General features: G+C 36.8%; 2 protein-coding genes across 2 annotated transcripts; one reads left to right on the top strand and one right to left on the bottom strand.

Moving 5' to 3' along the window:
- The first annotated feature begins 12776 nt into the window (after positions 1–12776).
- Positions 12777–15329, top strand: LOC136261131 (uncharacterized). The gene is made up of 3 exons (XM_066055100.1): positions 12777–13102; positions 13285–13855; positions 14091–15329. Exons 1-3 carry the CDS (start codon positions 12777–12779, stop codon positions 15090–15092), a joined length of 1899 nt encoding a protein of 632 aa, XP_065911172.1. The 3' UTR covers positions 15093–15329.
- A 1792-nt stretch (positions 15330–17121) lies between these two features.
- Positions 17122–25725, bottom strand: LOC136260599 (cilia-and flagella-associated protein 96-like). Its single transcript, XM_066054395.1, has 9 exons — positions 25520–25725; positions 25351–25463; positions 22825–22934; positions 20999–21136; positions 19443–19518; positions 19213–19315; positions 19083–19162; positions 18864–19033; positions 17122–17286 (listed from the first exon to the last, which is right to left on the bottom strand). The coding sequence occupies exons 1-9, from the start codon at positions 25608–25610 to the stop codon at positions 17241–17243; spliced, it is 927 nt and encodes a 308-aa protein (XP_065910467.1). The 5' UTR covers positions 25611–25725; the 3' UTR covers positions 17122–17240.
- Between the last annotated feature and the right edge of the window lie 86 nt (positions 25726–25811).

A 25811-nucleotide genomic window follows, 5' to 3' on the forward strand; every position in this document is an offset into this window, starting at 1 on the left:
TATTAAGGACGGACTTAGGGGAGGTACATGGGGTGCTGAAGCACCACCCTTCCAAAATTTCATGCAAGTTTTAGCAGTCTTAAGTCTTACTCCTAAATAATTATAATTTGAGTCTCTATTGTTTTAATACTTATATAGGTGAGATTTAGCCATTTCCCTTGCTCTATTCACCTTTTCACTTGCATGGGTAAGATTCAATTATACTTGTGTTACAGCTTCTAGCAGCTTCCCAGCTTGCACATGAAATATACTCTAATAAAACATCCATAATCAAAACTATTATATAAGACCAATGTGTAAGCTGAAGTTAAATCTAGCTCTTCTTCTTGACCTGTACACTGCTATCTCACCATTGTGCCAAACATTTTGCCATTACAATTTTGTTTAAAATATATCTTTATCTACACAATCGTTCATTCTGAAAACATGCAACTTCATATTATTTCATTTATAACGAAGGAGAAAACATCCTGACCACCTGGTAGACTCCTGTAAGTGTTCGAGCGTAAATCGGATGGCTGCAGGTTCGAGGCTACCTAGATCCAGTCATGGATTTTTTCTCCTCTCTCCAACTTTTCAAATGCACCTTATGTAGCTAAAGTCTTTGAGCAGGCTGTAGGACCAGGTGTCCTACAGACCTTCAGCACTTGTGTTGTAAAGCATTAATGAATTTAAAAAATAAATAAATAAATTTGCAACCACAAGCTTAAAGCTTGCCATAGGATAAATTTCTTCCTATTGCAAGTGGTTATAGTGAAATTATAAGCATCTTTAAAGCACAGTTTCTGGGAGCTGCACCCTTTTAATCAATATAGCTCCATGTGATTGTCATTTCTCCCTGTTTTAAAATATTGCTGAAACACAAAATGTGACCACTGACCAGACTGTAGAATGTGTTGCATTCAATCTAATCATACAGTGTAGCTACTTTTATTCTCTTTGACAGTCCATTATTATACAATGCCTCAAAATCCAACAACACAATAGTAATATACAGTGTATATTCAATTAAAATTGATTCCAATCTTCTATAGAGTTCAGCCAAATTAAAAATCACCATGTAGAAAGTTCAGCTAAGTTTCAAGCCACCTTGTAGAAAGTTGAGCTAGGTTACAAGTCACCCTGGAGAATGTTCAGCTAAGTTAAAATCGTTTAGCAGAAAGTTCAGCTACATTAAAAATCACCCTGTAGAGTTACAAGTCGTCCTGTAAAACATTCAGCTACATTACAAATCAGCATGTAGACAGCTACGCGAAGATCTTCCTGTAGAGATTTCAACTACATTGCAAGTCACTATGTGTAGAGTGTTTAGCTCGGTTATAAGTGACTCTGTGTAGAGTTCACCTACAAAAGATTCACCATGTAGAGTTAAGCTACATTACAAGCCTTCCTGAAGAACTTCCAGTTACATACAAGTTGCCCTGTAATTATTAAACAATATATGTTTAAATGTGCATGTAGCTAAGCAATTAAGTTTCCTTCTCTCTATCATAATCCTCATTACTGTAGTAAAGAAAAAAAGACACATTAAATGAAATACCCAAAGCTCAGTCATCACAAAATGAAGTGATATCTAATCTAAAAACAGGCAATTGCAAGCTGTAAAATAAAGGTGTGGCCCCAAAAATGCCAGGGTGAAAAAAAGATGTGAAATTCAAGGTGCCAGGCAACCAAGAAATGGCTGTGATGATAGGTTAATGGCAAAAATTTTAATAACAATAATTAAGAGGAATTTGGTGCCAAATCCTAGTGAAGCAACACATACGTATTTACCTGAATTGTCTTTATTAAAATTTTGCCATTAACCTATATCATGGATTGGATTTCACATCTTTTTTCATCCTGGCCTTTTTTACAGCATGGCTAGTGCTGTTTTTGGATTAGATATCTATTACTATTGTTCCAACACGACTCATTTTTCCACTTGTGGAAGAATACCTATATAATTCATTAGCAAAGGGAATGTAGTTTGGGACATCAAAGGAAGGGGAGGGATACAATACTGATGGTACTGCAGCTAGCTCTGATGCTGAAATGACAACCATATTAAATGGTGATTTTGCAAAATATGTAGCATAATATTGAATTGTTATGTCAATATTGTTTTAAAATTATACTGAATTGTTATAGAAATGTTGATTATGATTTTCATCCCTGCATAACCTGATTGCCAATCGCATACCATAAAGCCTAATGATTATGTGAACCCTATAAATTCTGTGCGTCTTATACTGTATGACCAGCACTATAATATCTTGCTACTCTCTCTTGCATTTCATAATGGTAGCTAAATACACTGAGAAAACACATAGATGTGGCATGTAAATTGTGGTTATCATTGAGTTAATTTTACTCCTTGCTTTAAACCTCCCCTACCACTGTGCCTGGACACACGTAGATTTTGGAGGATGCAAACACCCAGTCAAATGATTGGGTGGTGGTTTGGTTATTGTACAGGAGGTTCCAGTTGCAGGAAGGCCTATTGAATCAGGTGAGTAAGTGTAAACTGCCTACCCACCAGGAAAGGAGCATAATGCTTAGGTGCAAAATGGGCTATTTTGGGGATTTATGCTTCATTTATACCAAAAATAAACCAACTTAGAGGGCATACAGCTGTTTAGTTGGACCTTAACCGTACTGTCACATTCCTAATTAGAGGAACAAACGGACGACAATTTTGCTATAAATAATTTCTGGGGTAAATTCAATAGAGTCAGATATGAAAGGAGCACCAGTTGGGTCTACTGCAGGGGAGGGGTAGTATCTTCACAGGTAAAAACACTAGAAAAACAGTCAGTAAACTAGCTACTAAACTTTCTACTAATTGATGTCCATTGTCCAACTGTGCTCATTATCAAGAACACAGTTAAAGCAGTGTTCGAATTCTGTGTAGGAAGTGCACAGAGAAGATAACTCTATAGATGGGTCGCAAGTATGAGCAATTGGCTGACAAGCAGTGGATGTATTGAACAAAACATCTACATGGCTGGGCAGCATGACAGAACTACCAGTTGCAAAGCGTAGCAACAATCGCAACCTATCCAGCTTAATATTTCCAATGTATTGCAAGAAAAAGCCAAACACTCTGTTTTGGGCTGCATTCATCTCTGCAGGTTCTACTATCTGATCAATTACTTTTTCATGTGATACTTCAAGGGATTTATATACAGAGTACAAATCTGTGACTGAATGCTGTGCCCAAAAGCACTTGTCATCTTCTGATAGGCCGGAATTCATGGCATAAGTTGCTCCTAAAACTTTAGTAGTGAATTTGCATCGGGCAACTTCTGTAACTATTGCTTTAAGGTTGTCTGGCTTTGGTACTTCAAGACATCCATGTCTGCTCAAAATAGATACCAGCTTCTCAGAAAGGCTTGGCATCAATGCAACATCTTGAAGAGCCCTTCTGAGTGTTTGTCCCTCATAATCTACAAGTACATAAATGATTCAATAATGATAGCATCTGGTAATACGACAAGTGGACCAAGTAAAATTGAAGCAATAACTGGGAATGCAATTCACAGAGGAAGAAATCCACAGGCTAAATATCCATGTGACATTATCTTGCCCAGAATTGGAAATGCAGCAGAATCAATCTTGTGGTGCAGAGCTGGCACAAGGAGTGCAGCTCCATCAAACATTGCTGCTTCACTACCAATCAAGAACAGAAATCTATCGAAACTCCTTTTTCCCCAAGACGACCATAGAATGGAATTCCTTACCCTATCCTGATCTTCATGAGATTGACACAGACACATTTAGGTCGTACTTATTTACTTAGTAATGTAATTGTACATTAGCGTTTTACCCCTAAGGGTTTTGCTAATCAATAAATAAATTTATTTAAAAAAAAAATAGCTACCCAAAAAGCTGAAAAAGATTCCATTGTGACTCCTCCTGTATCTATTGCTCGTTCATCTGTAAATTTTACTCTGAAAAGAAATTCCTTGGCAATAGCAGGACTTGATCTGTACAGTTCAATTATATCACTAAACAATTGGTGACATGTGATACTGTGAGTGGCACTAACTGTGAATCTCTCAAGTGATTCAAGGCAGTAAGTTTTTGCTATACAACACAGAACCTTGTCAATAAGTAACAAAGAACTGGGAAATGTATTCTACCTCTCTGAACAGCTTCATCTTCACAATTTGAAAGCAGTTCTTCCTATGTTAAGAAATAAATCTGTTTAAACTTAATTCCACAGAATTCATATAAACACCTGTGCTAGAATGACTATAGTGGGTCTTCAGCATCCTCGCTTTCTTCTATTGCTAGCAAGGATCTCTGAATGTGTAATTGACTGATTAAAGTTGTAGGAGCTAGTAACTTTCGATGTAGAATGGTATAAATATGGAAAGGCTGTGTCAAATGACTTCTTGCAAATGCTATCTCATATAAAGCCTGCATGTTATAGAACATGATGCAATAATTATTATTTGCAATACAGGTGTTGTAAAGATTGCTAACCTTGGCGGTGCAATTTTCATCTACTACTACTCTCACTTTTGTACCATCAGGAAGCCTCAATGTTACCCTGATCCCTGTCCCAGTGCCAGTTGAACCATCTCCCCACTTTTTCAACAGATGTATACGTAGCTCATCATATTTCTTATGGTTGGGTGCATATGTGACTGAATTTTGGAATATCACCCATATGGGCACATGTGAAATAATTAGAATTTTCATATTTAGAGGGTTGCTAATAAGAGCAGGACACAGTTTTGAAAATATTTCAAGAATTTTCTTGCAATTTTAGGCATTGAGAATGGCTTAAAACCATCAACAAGTAGATTTGCACTATAAAGTTTGTGATTTGATCATTAAATATTTTAGGTGTCAAATGTGCCCATATGGGTGATTTTCCAAGATTCAGTCACATATAACACATATCCAAGGGTGAGGCAAGTTCAAACCTCTTTACTATTGGAACCATCTTGCATTGCATTTTGTTCACTCGATTTTTTCTATAACAAGGTGTGTATTTGCTATAATATTATACACACTTACTATACACACTTATGCACTTACTATGTAATACTAACACACTATAAGTTATATTCATGTTTAAGGTCATTTTGCAAAACAGTTGACTACTCTAATAGAACATACATAAGGAAAGTGTGCTGGACCATACAGTGAAACCTCTATAATTCAATGCTCATTGGGACAAGAAAATTGTGTTGGAGTCATATTATTGAGGCAGTAAATATACACAGAAATATCTATTTGGTACATAAAACAGTGTCAGATTATAGAAATATTCTGGATTACAGAGGTGTGTATAAGGTAACTTGATCCATTATTTCTGGGCATATGAACTGTATGGAAAGATACATCTCGGAAAGTGATTTTTTATCTTTAAATGTAATAATGGACCTAAGCTGATTAACATTATTCAAAGCAACATGCAAACACTCTGAGGACAATCTTAATAAATACTCTGTACTTACACTGAGCTCCTGTTGATGTTTTATGAAGTGAATACTTTTGAATTTGTAAAGCCTGCATGGATTTAGTCTCCAACTGCTGGCATCTCTGAATTGATAACTAAAGCATGAAATAGTGTGCATACAATCAAGCTTGCATTGCACTGTCAATGCAATCTATACATCAACATACACTTTATTAGTAACTAATCCATATCACATTGTCACCTATCAATTGTGACTATATCTGAAGATAATTTTGGTACCATAGCAATGGTTACTAAGCAGCAGCCATGAAAACGATCTTACTACATCAGAGTTTGTTATTGCTTAGCAACAGTTGCTATGGTTAGTGTTTAAGTAGATCAGAGACTTCAACCTATGTGTATCCTCCTTATAGTGTACCGAACAAAAACATTAGAATTACCTCCTGTTGAAAGATGAGATGTGTTATATTACAGATATCGTGGTATCATACAGCAAAAGATATATTTAGGAAAGGGTGCCATAGTGCAATTTCTGTAGTGTAGGGGATTCCCCCTATCTGACATAATAATTTGAGGGACTTCAATGCTGCTGTTCTAACTAAAGTGTGTAGTGATATGAAGGTCGAACCTCCATTACAGTCACTTACAGGTGAGAGCCTTCAATTTGCATCGGCTAATAATGAGGATGGAGCTCGTGCAGATGTGGGATTATGGGGATGTGAATATCAGAAGACTTTTTTTGATGTTAAGGTATTCAATGCTAATGCTCCTTCACATCGTGGTAAACAAGTATCCTCACTTTAAAGATGTTTCAACTTTTGAACGTGAGAAACAATAGTACAAGTATGCTGCATCTGGTTACAGAACATTCAAATGGTGCAAGATGTGTATGATAAAGTATGTAATCATATAAAAGACCAAAGGTGCTGAACATGTTCTCACTGGAGAAACTGTGACCAATGTAAAAGCAGATGTGTTACATGAAGGGAGGCAATGCTACTAGAACTAAAGTTTATAGATGACCGATTAAGCAATATGCACTCATTTATTAGCAAAATAAAAATTAATAGTAGCTACCAAAGCTTCTTACTAAAGTAATTTGATATTTGGTTACAAGCACTGGCTAATAAAATTTGGAGGGCCATGACCCCAATATCCATTCCATTTTCACCATCTGTGAACATTGAATGTTTGGATCTCAAAAAATCTGTGACTGTAAAGGTTTTAAGACATAATAGTCATTTTCAAATAATATTATTTTGCAGAGGATTCAGCACATGTACAGTTACTATGTTCTTCCTTCAGGTCACATTACCTGTAACAGTTGATCGACACTCTCCTAAATTGAATGCATTCAGACCTGTCATGTCCTGTACTAAGTTTTATTATTAGAATATCACCTATAGCTACCCCCTTGCTTTTCTTATCCTACCAATATATGTTTAGATACAATACACCTGTACCTTCTACTTCAACTTCAACCAAACAATTAGCACGATAGCTATAGTGTAAAAGAGGTTTTGAGGAAATGTTTCAGAATCCTTATTCTGGCTGCCTTTAAGATATGATCTGTATGTATATTTAGATATAAACATTTTTACTGTATATAAATAATGATATTAGAGTTTTGTGATTTTGAGGTTAAGCGCAGTACAATAAGTAGTTTTACTACCAAAATCCTAAAATATTAAGTACCTATCATGCTCTTAAATAAAAACTGATTTAGCTAGGGAAAACATAATCATTCTGCTTTTCCACTTTCTTTAGCAATTCTTTTTCTTCTGACCTATTTTGCTCAATACTTTGCTAAACTTATGAGCATCAATTAACAACTATTAAATGCAGCATCTCAACCTCACAAGCATATTATGTGGCTGTTCTATTAGAATATTTTACATGACTATTCTATTGTATATCTCCATCTCTAACTGCCCTTCCTATATTACAACAAGAAACTGATCTATAATACTGTGTGTGATTGTTCTATTAGACTATCTTAATCTTTATAATGCTTCACTTTTCAAAAAATCCACCTATTTTGCAAACATTTTGTTCATTGCTTTTACTATCCTATTTTTCTAAAAATTTAGCCCTAGTTCATCCCTAATTTTTTGGTGACACCAAAAAAGCGGAAGAAAGTTTATGTAACTATGATTATGCACCGCTAGACTTGTGAAAGTTACATGTTGATTTTCTGCAGAAGATTTAGGATTACGCTAAGAGAGGGAGTGCATACACTCTGCTCTACAAAATTTAATGTGAAGCATGCAAGAGCTTTAATGGTATAGGTCTATTTCCACAGCCTACATGTTATGCATTGTAGTAACCAACTTATAGATAACAATTATTAGCAAAAATATAATATAATCAACACAAAAGAGCAACTACAGCAACTGTACCATACAAAAGTAATTACCACCTATATACCTAAGTAAAATTAACCACAATACAATTAATGTCCTAGTGGCTTACACTTAAAATCCTATTACAAGAAATAATGTATGCATTAAATCCAAAATGAACTGTTACCACACATTTTGACCCCAAGCCCTCTTTGTCCATGCAGCTGTGAATATGTTACGTTCTGCAACAGGATGCTCCAGATGGTTTGGACCCTTCTGTGACAAAACAGCTCCTACCCCACATAGGAAGGCATCACTTAACTCACAATCAAGATTGCAATGAGCTATACATAGTAAAACTTTGGACTTTTGGCTCCTTCAAAGGTTTGTTTCTATTGGCTCCTCTCGCCGATGCCATTTCAACTTCAGGGGAGCCAGGGTTGGCTGAGGTAGTAATTTGCTGAATAGTTCACAAGTCCAAGGAATGAACAAAGCTCTATGTTACCATTATCAGCATCAATAAAACTGTTGATCTAAGTCTTCTAGTGTTGCTTGTGCATGGCACTCTTTAAGATGAGAATATAACTGCCAGTCTTCAGCACAGTGCTCAGAACAGTTCTTTTCTAAACTCTAAAAGAAGAAAGATCAGTGTGATTGACAATAAAATCTCTGGAGGCGGGAACAGTTCCCCAGACACTATAGATTTGCTGGAGGGCTTTAATATGCAGTGGAAGTATAGCTGCAAATGTAAGCACTTCAACTCTATACGCATGCAGTTTTGGTAAAGCTGAAAATGATTATATCCACAATAGTTCAGTACAATCAGCCCAAAAGGCTTTTTCTCAGCTTTGAATTTTAATTTTGTTACTGCATGTGCAGTGTGTACAATTTGAAAACAATTTCGTGATTCTTTTTTTGAAACAAATAATATTACCACAAGCTCAATTGTTTACCAAAATTTTAATATTGTGTTTGCTTTTGATCTTAAATGGAAAAGCGGTTCATAACAAAATAATATAGCTATAGTGCTTTTACAGCAAGTGATGACATTAGGATCCTAGCCAGATTTTTAACAGTAATAGTGAGATAACAGTGCATGCAGGGGTCAAGAAAAGAATACGTTTAATTTCATTGCAAGCATTAAAGTCGTTGACTGTTCTATTAGAGAATTTCAACATCTTACAAACAACTGAATCGTTGTCTAGCTATGTATAATCTACTGCTACTAAAACTGCAGAACTACACACTACACCAGGAAATATAAGGGGATTGACATTTGTCATCATCATCAATGCTCTGAAATGCCTGCTACCTCAGGACTGATCATTCTGTCATTGTTCATCCATATTACAACATACATTGCTGGAGGAGGTTCTTTTGCAAGTTTATGAGGAACACACATGGACCAATCTATGGAAGGTGTTATACAACTGGCAATTCTAGATATACGGGGGGGGGGGGGGGGGGGGGGGTACAGCATAAATATTCTTTTTGTTGTATGACTGTAGTGTAATGCAAAATTTTAAAGGGGTTTTGGGGGTGCAACTCCCAAGATTTTTGCAATTATAAGGCTTTAAAATGGCTTAAAACTAGTGCTAAAAACATGAAAAATGCTAAAACTAACAATGCTAATCTATAGTAGGCATTCCAGCCCGATTTTTAAATTTTGGAAAAATGGGCTTTTTATATGCTCAATAGATAGAGTATTGATTGCCGATCTCAGAAATATATAGTTTGTTGGGTTGGAATTAGCTACTTTGGCATGCACAGTGCTTAAAAACTGAAAAAAGGTACATTTTTTTTCCGAGGCTCCCCATACATTTTAAAGGGAAAAATGGCACAATTGAATCAGGAAGCCATCTAGCAATCTGGACTATCTTGAAACTGCAGTTGCTTCTATCTGCAAGTGTGTACATGTAATGAGAGTAACTTCAGATTGTATCAGATCTCAGCTATCTTTGTATACTTTGTGGTGAGCAAATATGTTTCACCTATTGCACACTTCTCAATACAATGGTGTATACCTATAGGCAAGAGGCTATGTCAAGTAAGTAAAAACATCAAGTTAACAACTTATAAAGGTAAACAACTAAAGTGGAGGTGCCGCAATGATGCAACAATACCTAAGGTGGAGTTGTGGTTTCAATTATGGTATTGTTATGCCGACTTTGAAGTGGTTTATACTTTTGAGCTGATGACACAGCCATCAGAAGATTGCTCTGGAGCTGAAAATCGCTAACCCGAGCGAAGTAACTACGCACTTTAAAGTAAACACCAGTGACTACCTTCCACCCGACAGTACGTTTTTTAAAGTTTTAAAGCATTCTACATACATTATAAGGCTTGAAAAGATTACAAAACAACACAAAACTTACTTATATGTAACGCGCACGATAAAACTAAGATTTTCATGATGATCAACGTGTGGACAAACCCCACAGTGATTTTCGTCCTCATTAGAGCTTGGACGACGGAGCAATCCCAAGTTAAATACGAGTTGTTATTTTGTGCCAGGGTTCTATTGGGGAATATACGGAGAATTTTTTTATTAAAAAATCTCGGATACTGGAATGCCTATCTATAGCTACCACAATATCCCCCAAGATTTTTAAAAACTTATTTTTCACGGGGGGGCGTGCCTCCTGTAGAATCGCCTATACATGAGGTTGGTTATCATTTGCTTAATGAACAATCGTCAAATGCCCCATAGTGGGGCAGCAATTTCGTGTCAATTCCCCCTCGGTGTAAATAACACATTGATAGGTGCATAAGAAAAATGTAGTAGCTATCAGCTCCTTTAAGTCGTCTTGAGACTGACTCGGAGAAAATTTTCAAGCCACCTTGGGACTTTCAAGCCGCCTCAGTTGAGATTTTCAAGTCGCCTTGAGACTTTCAAGCCGTCTTGAGACTTTCAAGCCGTCTTGAGACTTTCAAGCCGCCTTAAGACTGACTTTCAAGCCGCCTTGAAACTTTCAAGTCGTCTTGAAACCAAGTGGAAGCCGTACAATCGAGAGTGCCCGCAAAAAGAAAAAATAATAATTAAGAAAAAAATAAATATAAATAATGGCAAAATTACTATGATGATCATAACACACATACATACTGAAAACTACAACATACTACTACTTATTACCTAACTATATACTTATTACTACCTATACGTACTTAACTTAACCAATGTCAAAGTCAGGAAATTCGTCCTCAGCAGTAAGCGAATATACTGGCGGAAATAATCGATAAGACGCGCGAGGCGGCTAATCGCGAAAATCTCACTCGCAAAATTATTATTTTATTTTTTTGCAAAATTAAAATCGTTTCAAGACGACTTGAGTCTCAAGACGTCTTTAGGTACTGACGGGCACTTGATCCCAACAGGCTGTACGTGTCGCATCTCGCCTTGCCATATGCATATGGCAGCGCGACACTTGCGCAATTTATAAACTGCGCAAATTCACAGATTGCGCCTAACAGCACCATTGGGGCTTTATCCACACGTCTCAAATAAACGCCGCATTTGTGACGTCACGTGAATACGCTCTATACCTTGTAGTAAAAAGTCAGTTGCTTGGAGAGTACTGCTGAGGGTTGATATCCATGAATATGTGGTGATTATATTGCAGTGATATGATGTTACCATATGTACCCAACTCAGTGTATATAGGCCCATCATGAGATTATGTAGGGAATATATAATCTATGATAGGCCCTATATTTTATTTTTATTTTTATTAGTTTAACCAAAAGGTAAGGTGAATACAAAAGGCAAATATGCCTATATGAGTACCACCTACAAAAACAATACAATACAAAACCAAACAACTAAGGATACATTACAAAGACAATTACAGTATACATTGAAATAAAAGCCTACATTAAAAACATACATGACTTAGCTAATCAGAAACAAAAAGAAAATTGTATAACATTCGCCTAAAAGTAGTGCGGCGTGTAGTTGACAGAATGTCAAATGGGATGGAGTTCCACCAAAAAACACTGTTCACAAAAAAGGAGTAGCTAACGGTAAGAGTTTATGGAGGACTGCTTATATACTATATAAGTTAATCTCACTCTGTTATAATTTTAATTTAATTTTTGTTATGCAAGACTCAAAATATGAGTGTAGTGCATATCAAGTTAACGTACACTTAATAAGTTAATAAATGAATGTAAGTTAGGAGAATTAACTGTTTCTTCAGACAGAGAGTTCCATAGTCAAATAGCTGTGGGTAAGAAGGAGTGATAGTAGGTGTTTCTTTTAGCAGAAATAGTCATAAATCTCATTTGATGACCTCTTGTCCTTCTATGAAGATAATTGGAAAAGTCAGCTGAAACAATATTGTTGATGATTTTGTAGAACATGATAATGGTAGACTTAGTTCTTCTGTGTTCAAGGGATTCCCATTTTAAGCAGTTGAGCATGTTAGTTACGCTCTATAATAATCATTAAAAACTAGCAGCCTTACGTTGTACTTTTTCAATCTTGTCTATGTTAGATTGTGTAAATGGTGACCAAACAACAGACACCGGTCTAACATATGTAAAATAAGCTAAGGATTTGACACGAAGTGAACACTGACTAAGGTTTCTTTGTAAAAAAGCTAGAATGAATTTGCTTTACAAGTTATAATGTCAATATGTTTAGACCAAGAGATATTTTGACTTATTGTAACTCCTAAATATTTTGCTGAGGTAACTTCGCGAATGAGGTATAGTCCCTGATATTTATAGAGTGAATTCATGGGAGAACACACAGAAGAGCAGAGCGAATCCGTTTAAAAGAAGAAAAGACTGACCAGACCAGCTTTCGACCATCAAAACCCAGTCTCCTTGGTAATAGCATATGGTATAATAGCATGTAGAATCTAATGTTATCGATGATGTCACAATCATAAATCAAGGTACTTCACCGCGGAAAGTACCTTTACGTCAGTCATCTTCATTGTTGTGGTTAAAAAATCGAGGTTGAAATAGTTAGACGGTGAAATCATTTCAACAGCTGTGTTTTGTTTCATTTCAACATGGGGATGGCACAACGTGACCTAGACCTTTTAGCCAAATATGAGAATGATTTAGTGACAACCTTAAGCCTCGCCTACTTGATCCCGAATCTAAGGAAACGTAAACTACTTGCAAATAACGAGGCGGAGCTGCTTAGCAAAAAAGACATCACCGTTAGGGAAGCCAACAATACGTTTTTATCGATATTAAAGACGAAAGGACGTGATGCCTTGTCACTATTCATAACGGCTTTGCGCGAAGAGCCCGAGCACTTGGGTCATCAAACGCTTTGTGAAGAGTTGTCCAGAGATTACGGATTCCCTCCACCGGTCTCAAGTTCTACACAGTAAAAACAAACTAGTGAACGTCACTACTAAATGTAGTGAACGTCACTACTAATGTCTGCCACAATACTCACTATTTTTGTGTAGTGACGTTCACTACTAATTTTGTAGTGAACGTCACTACATTGACCACCAAGTAGTGACGTTCACTATAAAATGTAGTGACGTTCACTACAAAAAGTAGTGAACGTCACTACTTAAAAGTAGTGAGTATTGTGGCAGAGCAATTCACTACTAAATTTTTACAGTGTATTCAAGCCGAGATTCAAGCCTCCAGCGGTAATGATGCCGTTCAGCTGCAGTCGGTCGTTATTTGTCAAGAAAGTGGTGCGCGTGATACAAGACCAGCTACTTTAGTCATACATCATCAAAACAGCTCCAGTGCTTTGGACAGTGGAATTGCAGGGAATAGCACATTGTCACAGAAGAGCAGCACTGGCAGTGAAATTTCTTCACTCATCACTACATCTAGTAATAATTCACAATCAATGGAACGGCAACTCATATCTATGGAAGGCCGTATTATGAATGAAGTCACTGAAATGAGGAAAGATTTCAGAGACGTATTCTTATCAGACATTGGTACAACTACCTTGAGGCAAACAAAGTTTGTACAAATTAGTGAGAACAAGAGTTGCAGTAGTAGCAAAAGTCGAAGATCTTCTATGAAGCAGCAAGGCAGTGCTAGGCCTTCGACAGCAATTCCTTTCAAGAAGAGCAGTACCTATCCTTCGATTGCATCTGTAATGCGGAATGTAAGTTATATAATATCAGTCATGTATTGCATGAATCACGTGATACTCTGTAACAAAGTCGGAGAGAAGCTGTATTTATTCTATGTCAGTAAATTATACTTACAACTCTTAGATAAACCATCCACATGCAACAAGACGAGGCTTATTCACATATGCATAGAAAAATGTACTACAAACATTAATAATGACAGTCCACTACAGTATTGAAATGTATGTTCTTTTTACATATGTATAGGATGATTCTGCAATACATCGTCGAAGTAGACACATATCTTCACCATTGCCAGGCCTGCCATCAGTAAATCCCATTGTTGACCAGCTTGAAGCTCTAATCCAAATCGGTATCCCATCCACTCAGCCATGTTTACCACCAATAGTCAAGGAAGATCAGTTGCATTTGCTTTCTTGCACAACAGATCATAAAGTCACCAAAGAAACTGTTCATACTTATGCATTTTCCAATGAGCAGTGGAAAAATAAAAATATTTCTAGTTCATCTAACTTACATCATGTAGCATTCCCACTGACTTATAAGGAGGACTTGGCTGTCCTTCGTGTTGGGTCAACCAACAGCCAGTTGCAGTTTGCCAAGGTGGGAATCTACAAGCTTAAAGATATGTCTTCTTGGGAACTGATTCCTTTTACCAATGAGGTTTTAAAACCATTTGATTTCAACAACTGTCAGTGTGTCTGTTCTACCCGCCACATCATCCTAGCCTCAATCTGTCAGATCAGCATTGTGTTCCATGTACATAACTACTCATCTCAGTGGACCAGCACTTCATTTTCACTACCAGCTACTTGCACATCATACAAGCTGCAGTCTTGCACTATTGTTCATTCACTGGAATTGTATTGCAGTTTAATTTGCATAGGAAGAAATGGCCTACAAACTGTGGAAGTACACAAAGTTAGACTTGACAAAACATCAGAGAGTATTGATGTAGTATTCCGTTATAATGCAAACATTTTACAATGCTTTTTGTTCACAACAAGTGGGAAGGTGATGATTATGAAAGTGATTGCTGACGCAAGAAGTCATTGTAGTACTCTTGAACTAAGTGCACTAAATGATGCTTCAGACCACTTCTTACAAAGGAAGAAAGAGTATCCATTCATCACTGAGCTGTTAAGTGTGCTACCAATACGTTGTGCCACTTTCAACAACCATGTGCTAATTGTTTATTATGATAGCAGGTTCAGTAAGTGCCTACTGGAAATTTTCTCTTTGGAATAGTAATTGTTGCAAACATATTTGTATTTATTTATCTTTTATAGGTTATAATTCCAGCTATGTATTTCATGATGTATTATATTTGTTTCTTATTAATTTTTTCCATCAATCTTTCTTTTGTAATTGTATTTGTGCATGATGTGTACTTGTATTCCCCCTGGTGATGTTTTATTTATACGTATGCTTTAAATATTAACGTAAAAATAATAGCCCCATTCAGGAGTAATAAAGAGATAAATGTCATAATAATTGGACAATTACATGTACAATATATAATTACAAGGGGTCAGGGGACTATAGTCTCAGGGTTACCTATATAGTTACTAAAAAGAGTAATAATATGTAACTGGAACCCTGGCAAGACAAAAATAAATCGTAGCTATTTACAATATAATAATTATACATGGCATATGAACAGATCGACTGTACATCCTATAATGCTGAGGCCCCAGAGTTAAATATCCTGTACGAATAGGAGATGGCAACAGTGCCACAAGCTGCCTGCTGAAGTACGCAACGTATTGTACTCTTTGGTAGATAGCATACATTGTTAAGCTTTGTAACGGTCACTGGCATGAAATGGCCAAGACAGCCAAATTCAATTGTCACAAGATCAACTGAAAATCCAGTATGTTGAAGGTCAAGCAGCAATGAACCATAGTGATCTTCTTTACAGTTCCTTGCAGCCAAAAAGTGATGCTGAGTATTAGTAATCACAGAGAGTTCTGCTAGCATGATGGAATCTATGGAAACTACTAGCATGAGATTAGGTCTGTTTAGAGTAGATGTGATGTGAGGTAGAATAGTATTTAGGGGACTAACAGTCGCCTGGTAGCCAGCATAAAGCTTATAATACGGTGGTAAATTCTTAAAGTTGTGAACAAGAACCTGCAAAATGGAGTCATGACACCTATCTCCCTTGATCAAGTGTAATGGAACAATTGCAACCAGTTAAAATATGGTTTGTGAGTAGAGTGACAAAGGATACATACTGGACTAATGATTATATTCCAGTGAGCAGATTCAAAGGTGTTGGTATGGTATCATAACTGGCTTGCAATAAGAAAGTTCAGGTAAACCATACATCGAGTCTTTTCCAAAGGGGACAATTTTGTTCTAGAGTAATTATATCCTGAAATATATTCTTTACATTGTGGTCTACATTCCCTGCAGCTGCATCGTTGAATATCATTACCGTGTGTGTGTGTGTGTGTGTGTGTTACGAGAGGTATGTTAGTTTACAACCACCTAACAATGTTAGCAAACAATTATTACCACAATCTAAATCCAAGCACTTGACAGCACCTCATTACTTTATATGTGTGGTTGCATGGTGTAGTTATAGTATAGTACAACAGTACAGTGAAGGCACAAACATAATCATCAAAATTAATGTTGGCCTTCATGATGTAGACCTTCTAACTCATCCAATCATGTATAAAGATATAGCCACACGTACCAGATAAATTTTGTTTAGTATGTAAAACTTCACTTTGCAGTCACTCCTTTAAAAGACTACTTCATTAAAGTGACCATGTTTGTGACCTCATTAGTATGTTTGATAATTGACTCATAAGCAACCAAATTAACACTGTACAGTTACTGTGTACAAACCATGCGATGATCCATATGTCTACTATTAGGTGCGGCAACTTCTTGTGACAACACTACTGCTAAACCATTGTTGACATAGCATTCTTATGCCATACCCAATTAATAGGGGAAAATTTTCAATTCATGCATGCACATACACCTGTGAAACAAATACAGATTATAAAGTTGGCATTTATTTTCAAATTAGTATTCAAGAGAAACTATTTAGTGCTTTACTTGTTGGAAACATCTACAAATATACAAAGAGTACATCATCGCATGTCCAGAAAAGGCCATGCTAGGAATGGCTAATATTTTGTACTCAATTATTAGCACTACTGCTACTAACATGCAGAGAGCATTAATTTCCATGCAATGCATGATATAGTTTTAGGCTTATTGGCATTATTGTATGTTTGTGGTTATATGCAACACAGTGTTGTAGTGGCACTTTCTTCATAAGTGATTGTTGGAAAATATTACAATATCTCTACATACAATGAGTAATGATCATGAGTGGTGTGTAACATGTCAATTTTAATTTATCCATCATGTCCTTCATGAGACTGGAGCTGTTGTCAGGAAATTGGTTCTATTCATCCTCCTAAAGTGTTGAAGTTTATCACTTTACTGTTAACAGTTTTCACTTAGTATTGGATACATGCCCAAGGGTAACAGTAGCCACACACATTTTGTATACCACACAATACAAACACAAAGACATTAAGATGAGAAAACACTTTTCACCTCCGTGAGGAATGCCACAAAAATGACCACTAATTACAAGGGTATTATATACATAACCAAAAGTATGCAACACATTGAACTCACTACCAACATGTGATCGGCGTACACAAGCTCTCATAAAAAATACAAACACCAAAGTTTTTATATCTAAGCAGAATAACAAAATCTACAGAGTGTAAAATCAGTGGCAGAGGTTTCATAATTAAAAGACTATAGTCTTGGCATATCAGCATTAACAACCAAACTACTCTATTATAATGTACAATTTGAGTTGCTGACTTTCATGTGATACATTAGGTATTAACATGTACAGTGGCAAAGACCAAATACATTATTAGCATGTGCTACCTAAATGCTTTACAGCAGTACTTGTTTTGTAAACAAATTGTTGTGTAAACAAATTGTTGTGTGGAATGGAGCAAAGTGAAGAAAGGGTGTGCATCTAGCAGACTTAAATACATGAAACACACTGAATCTATATAATTGCTACTAAATAATATCAGAATTGTTATACCGTTTTAACTACTTAAGTGCTACATAATGATATGCTACTTTATCGAACATTTTGCAGACTCACCATGAAGGGATTGCATCAGAGAGATAAGCTGACTATTATTGTAACAGGTTAAGTTGGTTATGATACTGTATGCAAACACAAAGGAGGTATTGTATCCTAGAGTATACGTACTTCAAAGTTATAGGCCACAGACATGATAACAGTACTTTGACCTGCAGCCATCAAGTCATGATCAGCAGTGAATGCTGATGTATATTGTTTCTAAGAAAGGTCTTATACCAATGGTGCCGGCACGTGTTGAGCTGGATCCTCAAAAATATTTAATAACTCATGGATGCAAATACACATGACCTTGAAATTTGGCTCATTTGTAGTACTGCTTGACCTACTAAAAATATTTTCGTTCAAATGTCTGACATAATATTTACAATCAATCAAAATTTACACCATACATTTCCTATCGGAAGCCATAAAAGAGCAGTGTCAATTACAGCCCTTTCCTGAACTTGTAATGGAGCCAAACCACACATGTCTGTTGCTGACATCTTTGATGTTACCACTAATCATCTGGTTGGCTGAAATATTAACTCTCTTGAGAAAAAAATCCACTTTTAATTTTAGCTGTTTTTCAGGATCCAGCTCAACTTGTACATACTATAAGGTTTTAAAATACACTTGGCTACATAAGCTATTATATTGTATCATGTTGGAAGGATGAAATATTGCTATTGTGTTCAAATATACATAAGTGATTTACATAATCTTTAACAATAAAATCTTTCTGTTTCAGACAACACATCGCATTCCCCTAAATAAGCAAACTTTGGGAAATTGGTCAAGACAGGATGTTATTTCAACATTAAGAAAATTTTTTTTATATCTGTAACGTGTTTCCTTGCCAGCTAATTAACGCTTACCTGACAACATTTTGTGAAACAACTGATGCAGTGGGATAAGGTTTCACACCAGGTGAGGGTTGAAACACTTTTCTATCTTTAGTTGCAGCAGCTTTACCAGTCTTCACTTTATAAGGGTCCACAGAATGAGTGGGATATGGATCAAATGTACCAGCCTTGCACCCACCAGGCTAAAGGAAACAGATAATTTCTAATTTCCTTAATTATCATAAGACTTACCAGTTTGGCTGGATTACTAGGCCTGAATGGCTTTGGTTTATCCTTACTTGTTGATGATGACTCGTCATATAGGGGCTGGGCTACGTATATGATGGCATTGGGTAATAAGATTAGCAGTACATAAACATACACTTTTCTTGCTTGAATGGATTAGTTTCGAAGTATTGTAATGGATGGTTGTGCAACTTGAAGGAAGCCCCTTTCAATAGTTTAGTGTGATCTAGTCTTTCTTTCTGAGGAGTTAACATACAAGCATTTATATATCAATCATTGACTTACAGTTGTCTGTGTGTACGTACATTTGAAAATCCATATATGTACATGTAGTATGTGTCTGTGTGTGCATGCTAAATTCAATACCTTTCTAACTTCTTGTATACGACTATAGGGATCAGGTAAGTGCTTGAATTCACCACCAACCGTGACATTGATATACCTATGAATTAATTACAAAAAAACTGTGAATTTTAAAAGTTTAAACGATAGGTTCCACTATAAAATTCTTTCCAGTAGTGCACTGCCCTTGTGCCTGTACCTGAACCTTAGTCTTAGTGCCTTGCTCACATCTTTAACACTCTTTGGATTAGGAAATTCTTGCACAGCCCAAATGTGACAAACTGTATGTTTACCAATAAGATATGGAAATACAATTAAACACAAATGATAATCCCCACTTAAAATCATAAACTGTTGGCCTGTAATGCTCATATACAAGTGTCCCAAACAAATTTTAAAATTATATCCATCACATGGATACTTCTAAAGTTTTTGAAACCACACAGTAAATTTGTTACAAGCATTAATACAGGGTAGTTACAAGTAGTAGTTGTAACACGGGCATACATATCAGGCAAAAGCCGGAATGCTCTGTGTTACAGCTATGTTCCGTTTTACAGTTAATATGTAACACTTCCAATCTGTATCAGGCTCAGTAATAATAGCCTGAAACGAGCAATCAATCGCCCAAGCCAATATGAGTGCAACCACTGGATGTATTATATATAAATGCCTAAAATATTTGACTATGGGTCAGCAGCCGGTACATTTGGTTATGATGAACAGACAAGTCATAGACATATCACAGAGAATTTCGGTTACACGAGCTCACAAGTGTTTAATCTAAATAATAGTTAGACACCAAGACCAAGGGAACTAAGCGATTTAGTAACCCTGATGGCCTGAGGCTGTAGCGTCCCGAGCGCAGCGAGGGCGCTACTAAGGGCCAGAGGGGTTACTAAATCGCTTAGTTCCCGTTGGTCGCGGAGTCTAACTTATTTAGACTATGATTTAAAGTACATACCTTTATAGCCAGAGCATTAGGGTGGCGTGAAAGAGCAATGCAGAACAGCAGAACGGTTTCTTCCTGAAGTCCTTATAGCGCCCACAAAAATAATTATTCGACCGGTAACCAGAGTAATGGCTAGAGCTATAGTAGATATGCCGTTTAGTCCAGAATTATTCACAGAACACGGAGAAGAATTGTATTACAGTATTATCAAGTACTCCAGTGTACCTTTCGTGTTATAATTATTTTTCACGTACAAAATTTCCTGAGGGCGGGTTACTAAATGAACATGTGTAGGTGACTAAATGAGCATGTCAGGTGACTAAGTGATTTAGTAACCCTCTAAATGAGCTATATCATAGTCTAATCAGTGCTATTGAATTGTTTATGGAATAATTGACATAGTTTACTAAAGGCCTAGATGGCTAAACACAGATTAGTGAAAGAGACCAAATACTGATTAAGTAGCTGTACAATAGAATAATTATTATCAACAAGTTAGACAAGATAGTATTCAGGATTTCAAGCTATAGTTAATAAGTTTTTCTAAGTACTGGTTATACAGTTAATTCATGATAATTTGTTTTAAAAAAGCTTTTATACTTTTGACTATCATTACCAAAGTTCTTACCCATATCCAGTTCCCTTCTTGGGTGGACTGGTATAGAAGTTTTTCTTCTCATGTTGATAATCTGGTTGTGGTTTCTTGAGGGGACTGAATGAAGCTGTTGGTTTGGAGAATGTACCATAAAGGCTGCCTACACCAGACCTGTAACATAGCATAGTCTTGTGACATCCTGTACATATGTACCTAATTCATATACACCCACACATATCCACAATTGAGAGGAACTGTTGTATTGTTTTAGAAGAGGTACAGATGTGACTTAATTACAGCATAACCACCTCCTATAAAACTGTTTTCAGCTTTGTAGATCACCAATAACATAAAGGATGTTTGAAATGTAATTCAAGTGGGCCCCTCCAAGGTTACATAGTTCATTTTTATGCAATATCAACGATGCAAAGCCATAGTACAACACAGGAAAAAATTTCTTATAAGTACACACATGCATGCTGGAGAACAAGACATGATGTAGTTATAGTAGTACATCATTTAGTGGTTGTTTTGATACATAGATTTATGTGGCAAAGAAAACATTTCTGACATATTTTATTGATGTTATTAAGCAGTGAAGAGTTATTTATTTTATACCAATAACAAAAAAGTTGAAATGTATGCATAGAAACACACACACACACACACACACACACACACACACACACACACACACACACACACACACACACACACACACACACACACACACACACACACAAACACACACACACACACATTCCTTCCTTCCTTCTCTGCTACCCCCTCTGGGTCATGCGTGGCCATCCCAATTGGAAGGGACAGACAGCACCAAAAATGGACAGTCATGCCACCAGTACATGCCTGGTTTACTGGCAATGGTGAATGGTCATGCATGGAAACCAGCCTGAGAGGACCCATTGAACTCCAGCAGCAGCATGTGCCCTGGCATTATGCCAATGTCCACCAAGCTGTGTCTGTCCTAAGTGCAGACTTCAGTATCCTTGCAAAACCTCCACGGCATCATGGGCTTGGCACACAGTAACCTAACCTCATGATCACTGTCAGCTTAGCCGGCTAAAAGCTGTTGCCGGTGGGTGACCTCGCGGAGGTGCTGACCAACATGGTGTTAAAAACACACACACAAAACGAAACCTACAGCAGCTGTGCGAAAGACAGCTATTGCCACCCAGCGAACCATTGAGCTTTGTGCATTCGTGTGGCTGGGCTAGTAACCCACAGGAGGACTATCCAGATCTCACAGAGAGAGGTCACAGAACCCAAAGTTGCACAATACCTACTAAACGAGTCAAGGATACACACACAAACACACACGCATGCACGCAAGCATGTACACACGTAATCACACAACCTTCTTAAAGTTATGTATCCACATACTGTATCAAGAAACAAGAATTAAAAATCTTACAAATATATATCATGCTTGCCTGATTGCATACATACAGACCCACATTCACATAGTGTGGATACCATATACATGCACACTATAATTATATTACAAAATAGACACAAAGCCAATCCTTAGCATGGTATTTCACTACTACTGTTCATGTTTGTCAAATATTCATAAATATTAACTGGAATAGTACAGGGGGATTCGGATTAGAGCAGGGTTGAACCTGGGTCACTCTCACTGACCCGGATAGTAATCGAAGTCTCCTATAGAACCCAGTAAGCTATTCTAGTTGGCTTCAACTATTCAAAGGAGATAATATCTCTATTACATTATTACAACACTTAATTAAATGCAACCATCAACAAAATACTGTTATCGTTTCATTGAGGTTGATAATTGTGTATAACTATAATAATAGTTAAATACAAATTGAGCTACTTACGGCAATTTGGATCCATTACTTGGTGCAAACGGAGCCTTGGTGATGTTCTTCTTCAATTGTCGTAACTTTTCTTGACGTCGTCTTTTAACTGGGTCAGCATATGCTTCACCCTACATTATTGAACATGTGCATAGTCATACACCCAGTAAAGCATTATGTACTGTAGGTGTTCATAGTGTGCCTACCATTTACCATTAGATACTGGAGGGTGAAAACAGAGGAAAAAGCCAATACAGAGGTTGTTTACCTATAGATAAAGGGAACACATGAGGCTAGGTAAAATAATCTTTTACAAACTTTTGTTGAATGACACAATTAGCACTCAAAATTCAGTTTTAAATAATTAGTTTGTTCATGGTCCCTTAACATGTCAGACTGCTGTTAATTAGCATGTGTAGTCACACATTCACATGAAAGTAGAGAAGGCTGCTGTGCTATATACTTAGGTGTACAATTCCCAGACAAACAATCCATGTTATCTTGAGGTGATTCATCTGTACATTAAGTGGCAGGCTTCTGAAAAGTTGCAAAGGGGTTCTTCAATGAATCAAATGATCACAACAACCTCTTATCTCAGTCAGAAGTGCAGAAGAAAGTGGCACGCAAAATCTTCCTATAAAAATACCACTTCCTGGAGCCAATGAAAGGTATATTGGACAAATATGTACATGAGACCAAAATGTGTCCTGTAACCCTTACTTGTGGCTTATGGTATGCATATAACACCCTCCAGTGTCAAACTGGATCATTAATGGCTATGTAAATTATAGCAGTGAGCATGTACCTATAACTAGAGTAGGGACCATAGCACATCGATAAAAGTACTGAAACAAGTTGGAGTAGTACATGATATTAAATCACAGTAAACCAATAAGAAATGTTATATCCCTACTGTGCTCAAGATACCATAACGGAAATGCACAGTAGGGATATAACACTACTTGTTGTTTTACTGTGATTTAATATCATGGTCTACTCCAACTTGTTTCAGTACTTTTTATCGATGTGCTATGGTACCTACTCTAGTTGAAAATTCTAAAATATTTCATGTACTTGTTCGCTAACTTTTTTGCAAATAAATATTGTGACTGGTGAAACCATGCACACCGCATCGAAATGGTGCTACGTGCCCCAGCTATATCAATTATCGTCTGAAAAGTGAAGTATCCATTACGCTTCGTTGTCACCTATGTTCAACCCGTTACACAGCATTTCGAATCAAGAACTGTTCGAAAAGCACCTCTACAATTCACACATACCAAAAGAAATGGTGCTGCGCGCCCCAGTTATATCAATTATCATCTGAAAAGTGAAGTATCCATTACGCTTATGTTCAACCCGTTACACAGTAGTATGAATCAAGAACTGTTCGAAAATAACTTCTGCAATCAAAATAACCACTATGAAAAATATGGATGATTACCGTTTTGAAGGGAAGCCATCATGTGCTACCACCAAATCGACACTTTTTGCTGTCAGCAAAGATGAATGGGACACAAAGGAGGACAATGGTAAGTCCATGAAGAATGCATTGTATGTCCAAAGGCACCTCTCGGGCCGAAGCAACGTTGAACAGTGAAAAAGTCAAGCCCGTAGCCTTAGCTGTTATCGAGTTACGCTTGTCTGAAGGCATCAGTCAGTCAGTCAGTAGAAAATTCTGTTAAAAAATTTAAAAAAAATTCCCTAGCAACTTGTTGAAAGCATTTCGGATCGATCTGAAAGCTTGTTTGGGCTTAGTTTTACATAACCAATACTGTCGTCAGGGAAAATTGAGGCTGGTTTTTGTGTGATGTTATTTTGTGGGCCACGCCTACTCCATTGTGGTCCCTACTATACAGTACGATAATGGTTTTTCTCTGTTAAACGTGTGGACCATATGAGGTACATAACATAGTTATCAACTGGGACACAGTACAACCTCTCCAAACAAACTCTCAAAACTTAGGACCTCCATAACAAGAACAACGATTACTATAGTCCCAATACGAAGGAAAAATCTCTATATTACAGCAAAAATGAACTCCAAAGTATCCATTATATACAAGATTTGAGAATGGGGTTAAGATTGTTGGCTACCCAACAATGTTCAAGACAATACTGTAATTGACATCATCTGTAGCACAAGAATATCTTCTACATGGAGGACATTAGGGGGAGTTGTTTGAGGATGCCAGGGCTTGGGATAGCAAAAGGAACTTACAACTCTTGTATATCTGGAAACATCTTTGTGTGAGCTGCAAACTTCTATAAATCATGTGATTTGAATCACAAAAAAAGGCTTTTGCAATTTTATCCAACTTGCACAAATAAGAAAACTGATTTGTTTGTAAAGAATGTAGGACAGCAGAACAAAAACAAGTACAGGATTAAAAAGCCAGTGTAGGTGTCACCACTGAGGCACCTCAGCCAGTAAACAAGTCTGGACTCTCAACTCTCTAATACCACACAAGTATACAATACACTTAACTATAGATATTGTTAAGTATTGTACAAAAATTTAACTCAAATGATGGCCTGATCACTTACGGTAAACACACGGTCGTATGTTTTAGAGAAATATCCGGATTGATCAGCTGCTCTGGCCTTCGTATACCCAATCAACATCTGTTTCCCTTTGTATGCATTTGTATTAAATGGCTCTGTAGAACATGCTCAGTAAAGCGTGTACATAGTATATAAACCAGTATCCACTTACTGTCATCGTTCTTGGGTACGTATTTATCACTTATGGTTATGTACCCGGGTTCGCTGAAAATCCCCAATCTTGCTAAATCATTTTTCGCCATACTGTCTGTCTTCTTGTTTAGCCGACGATAAATCAAACGGTACTTGTCAACAAATCATTCTGGAAGCCATCTTTTTCGCTAAGATGTTGTTATGACGACCGATACCGCGTTAGAGTGATACGGAAATTGTACGTCATCCTTCTCGCATCCTTCCGTTAATGTCAGTAGTTTAATATAAAATCTCTACCTGCAACTTGCAAC

This window comes from Dysidea avara, chromosome 7 (genome assembly GCF_963678975.1).
Source record: "Dysidea avara chromosome 7, odDysAvar1.4, whole genome shotgun sequence".
NCBI lineage: Eukaryota > Metazoa > Porifera > Demospongiae > Dictyoceratida > Dysideidae > Dysidea > Dysidea avara.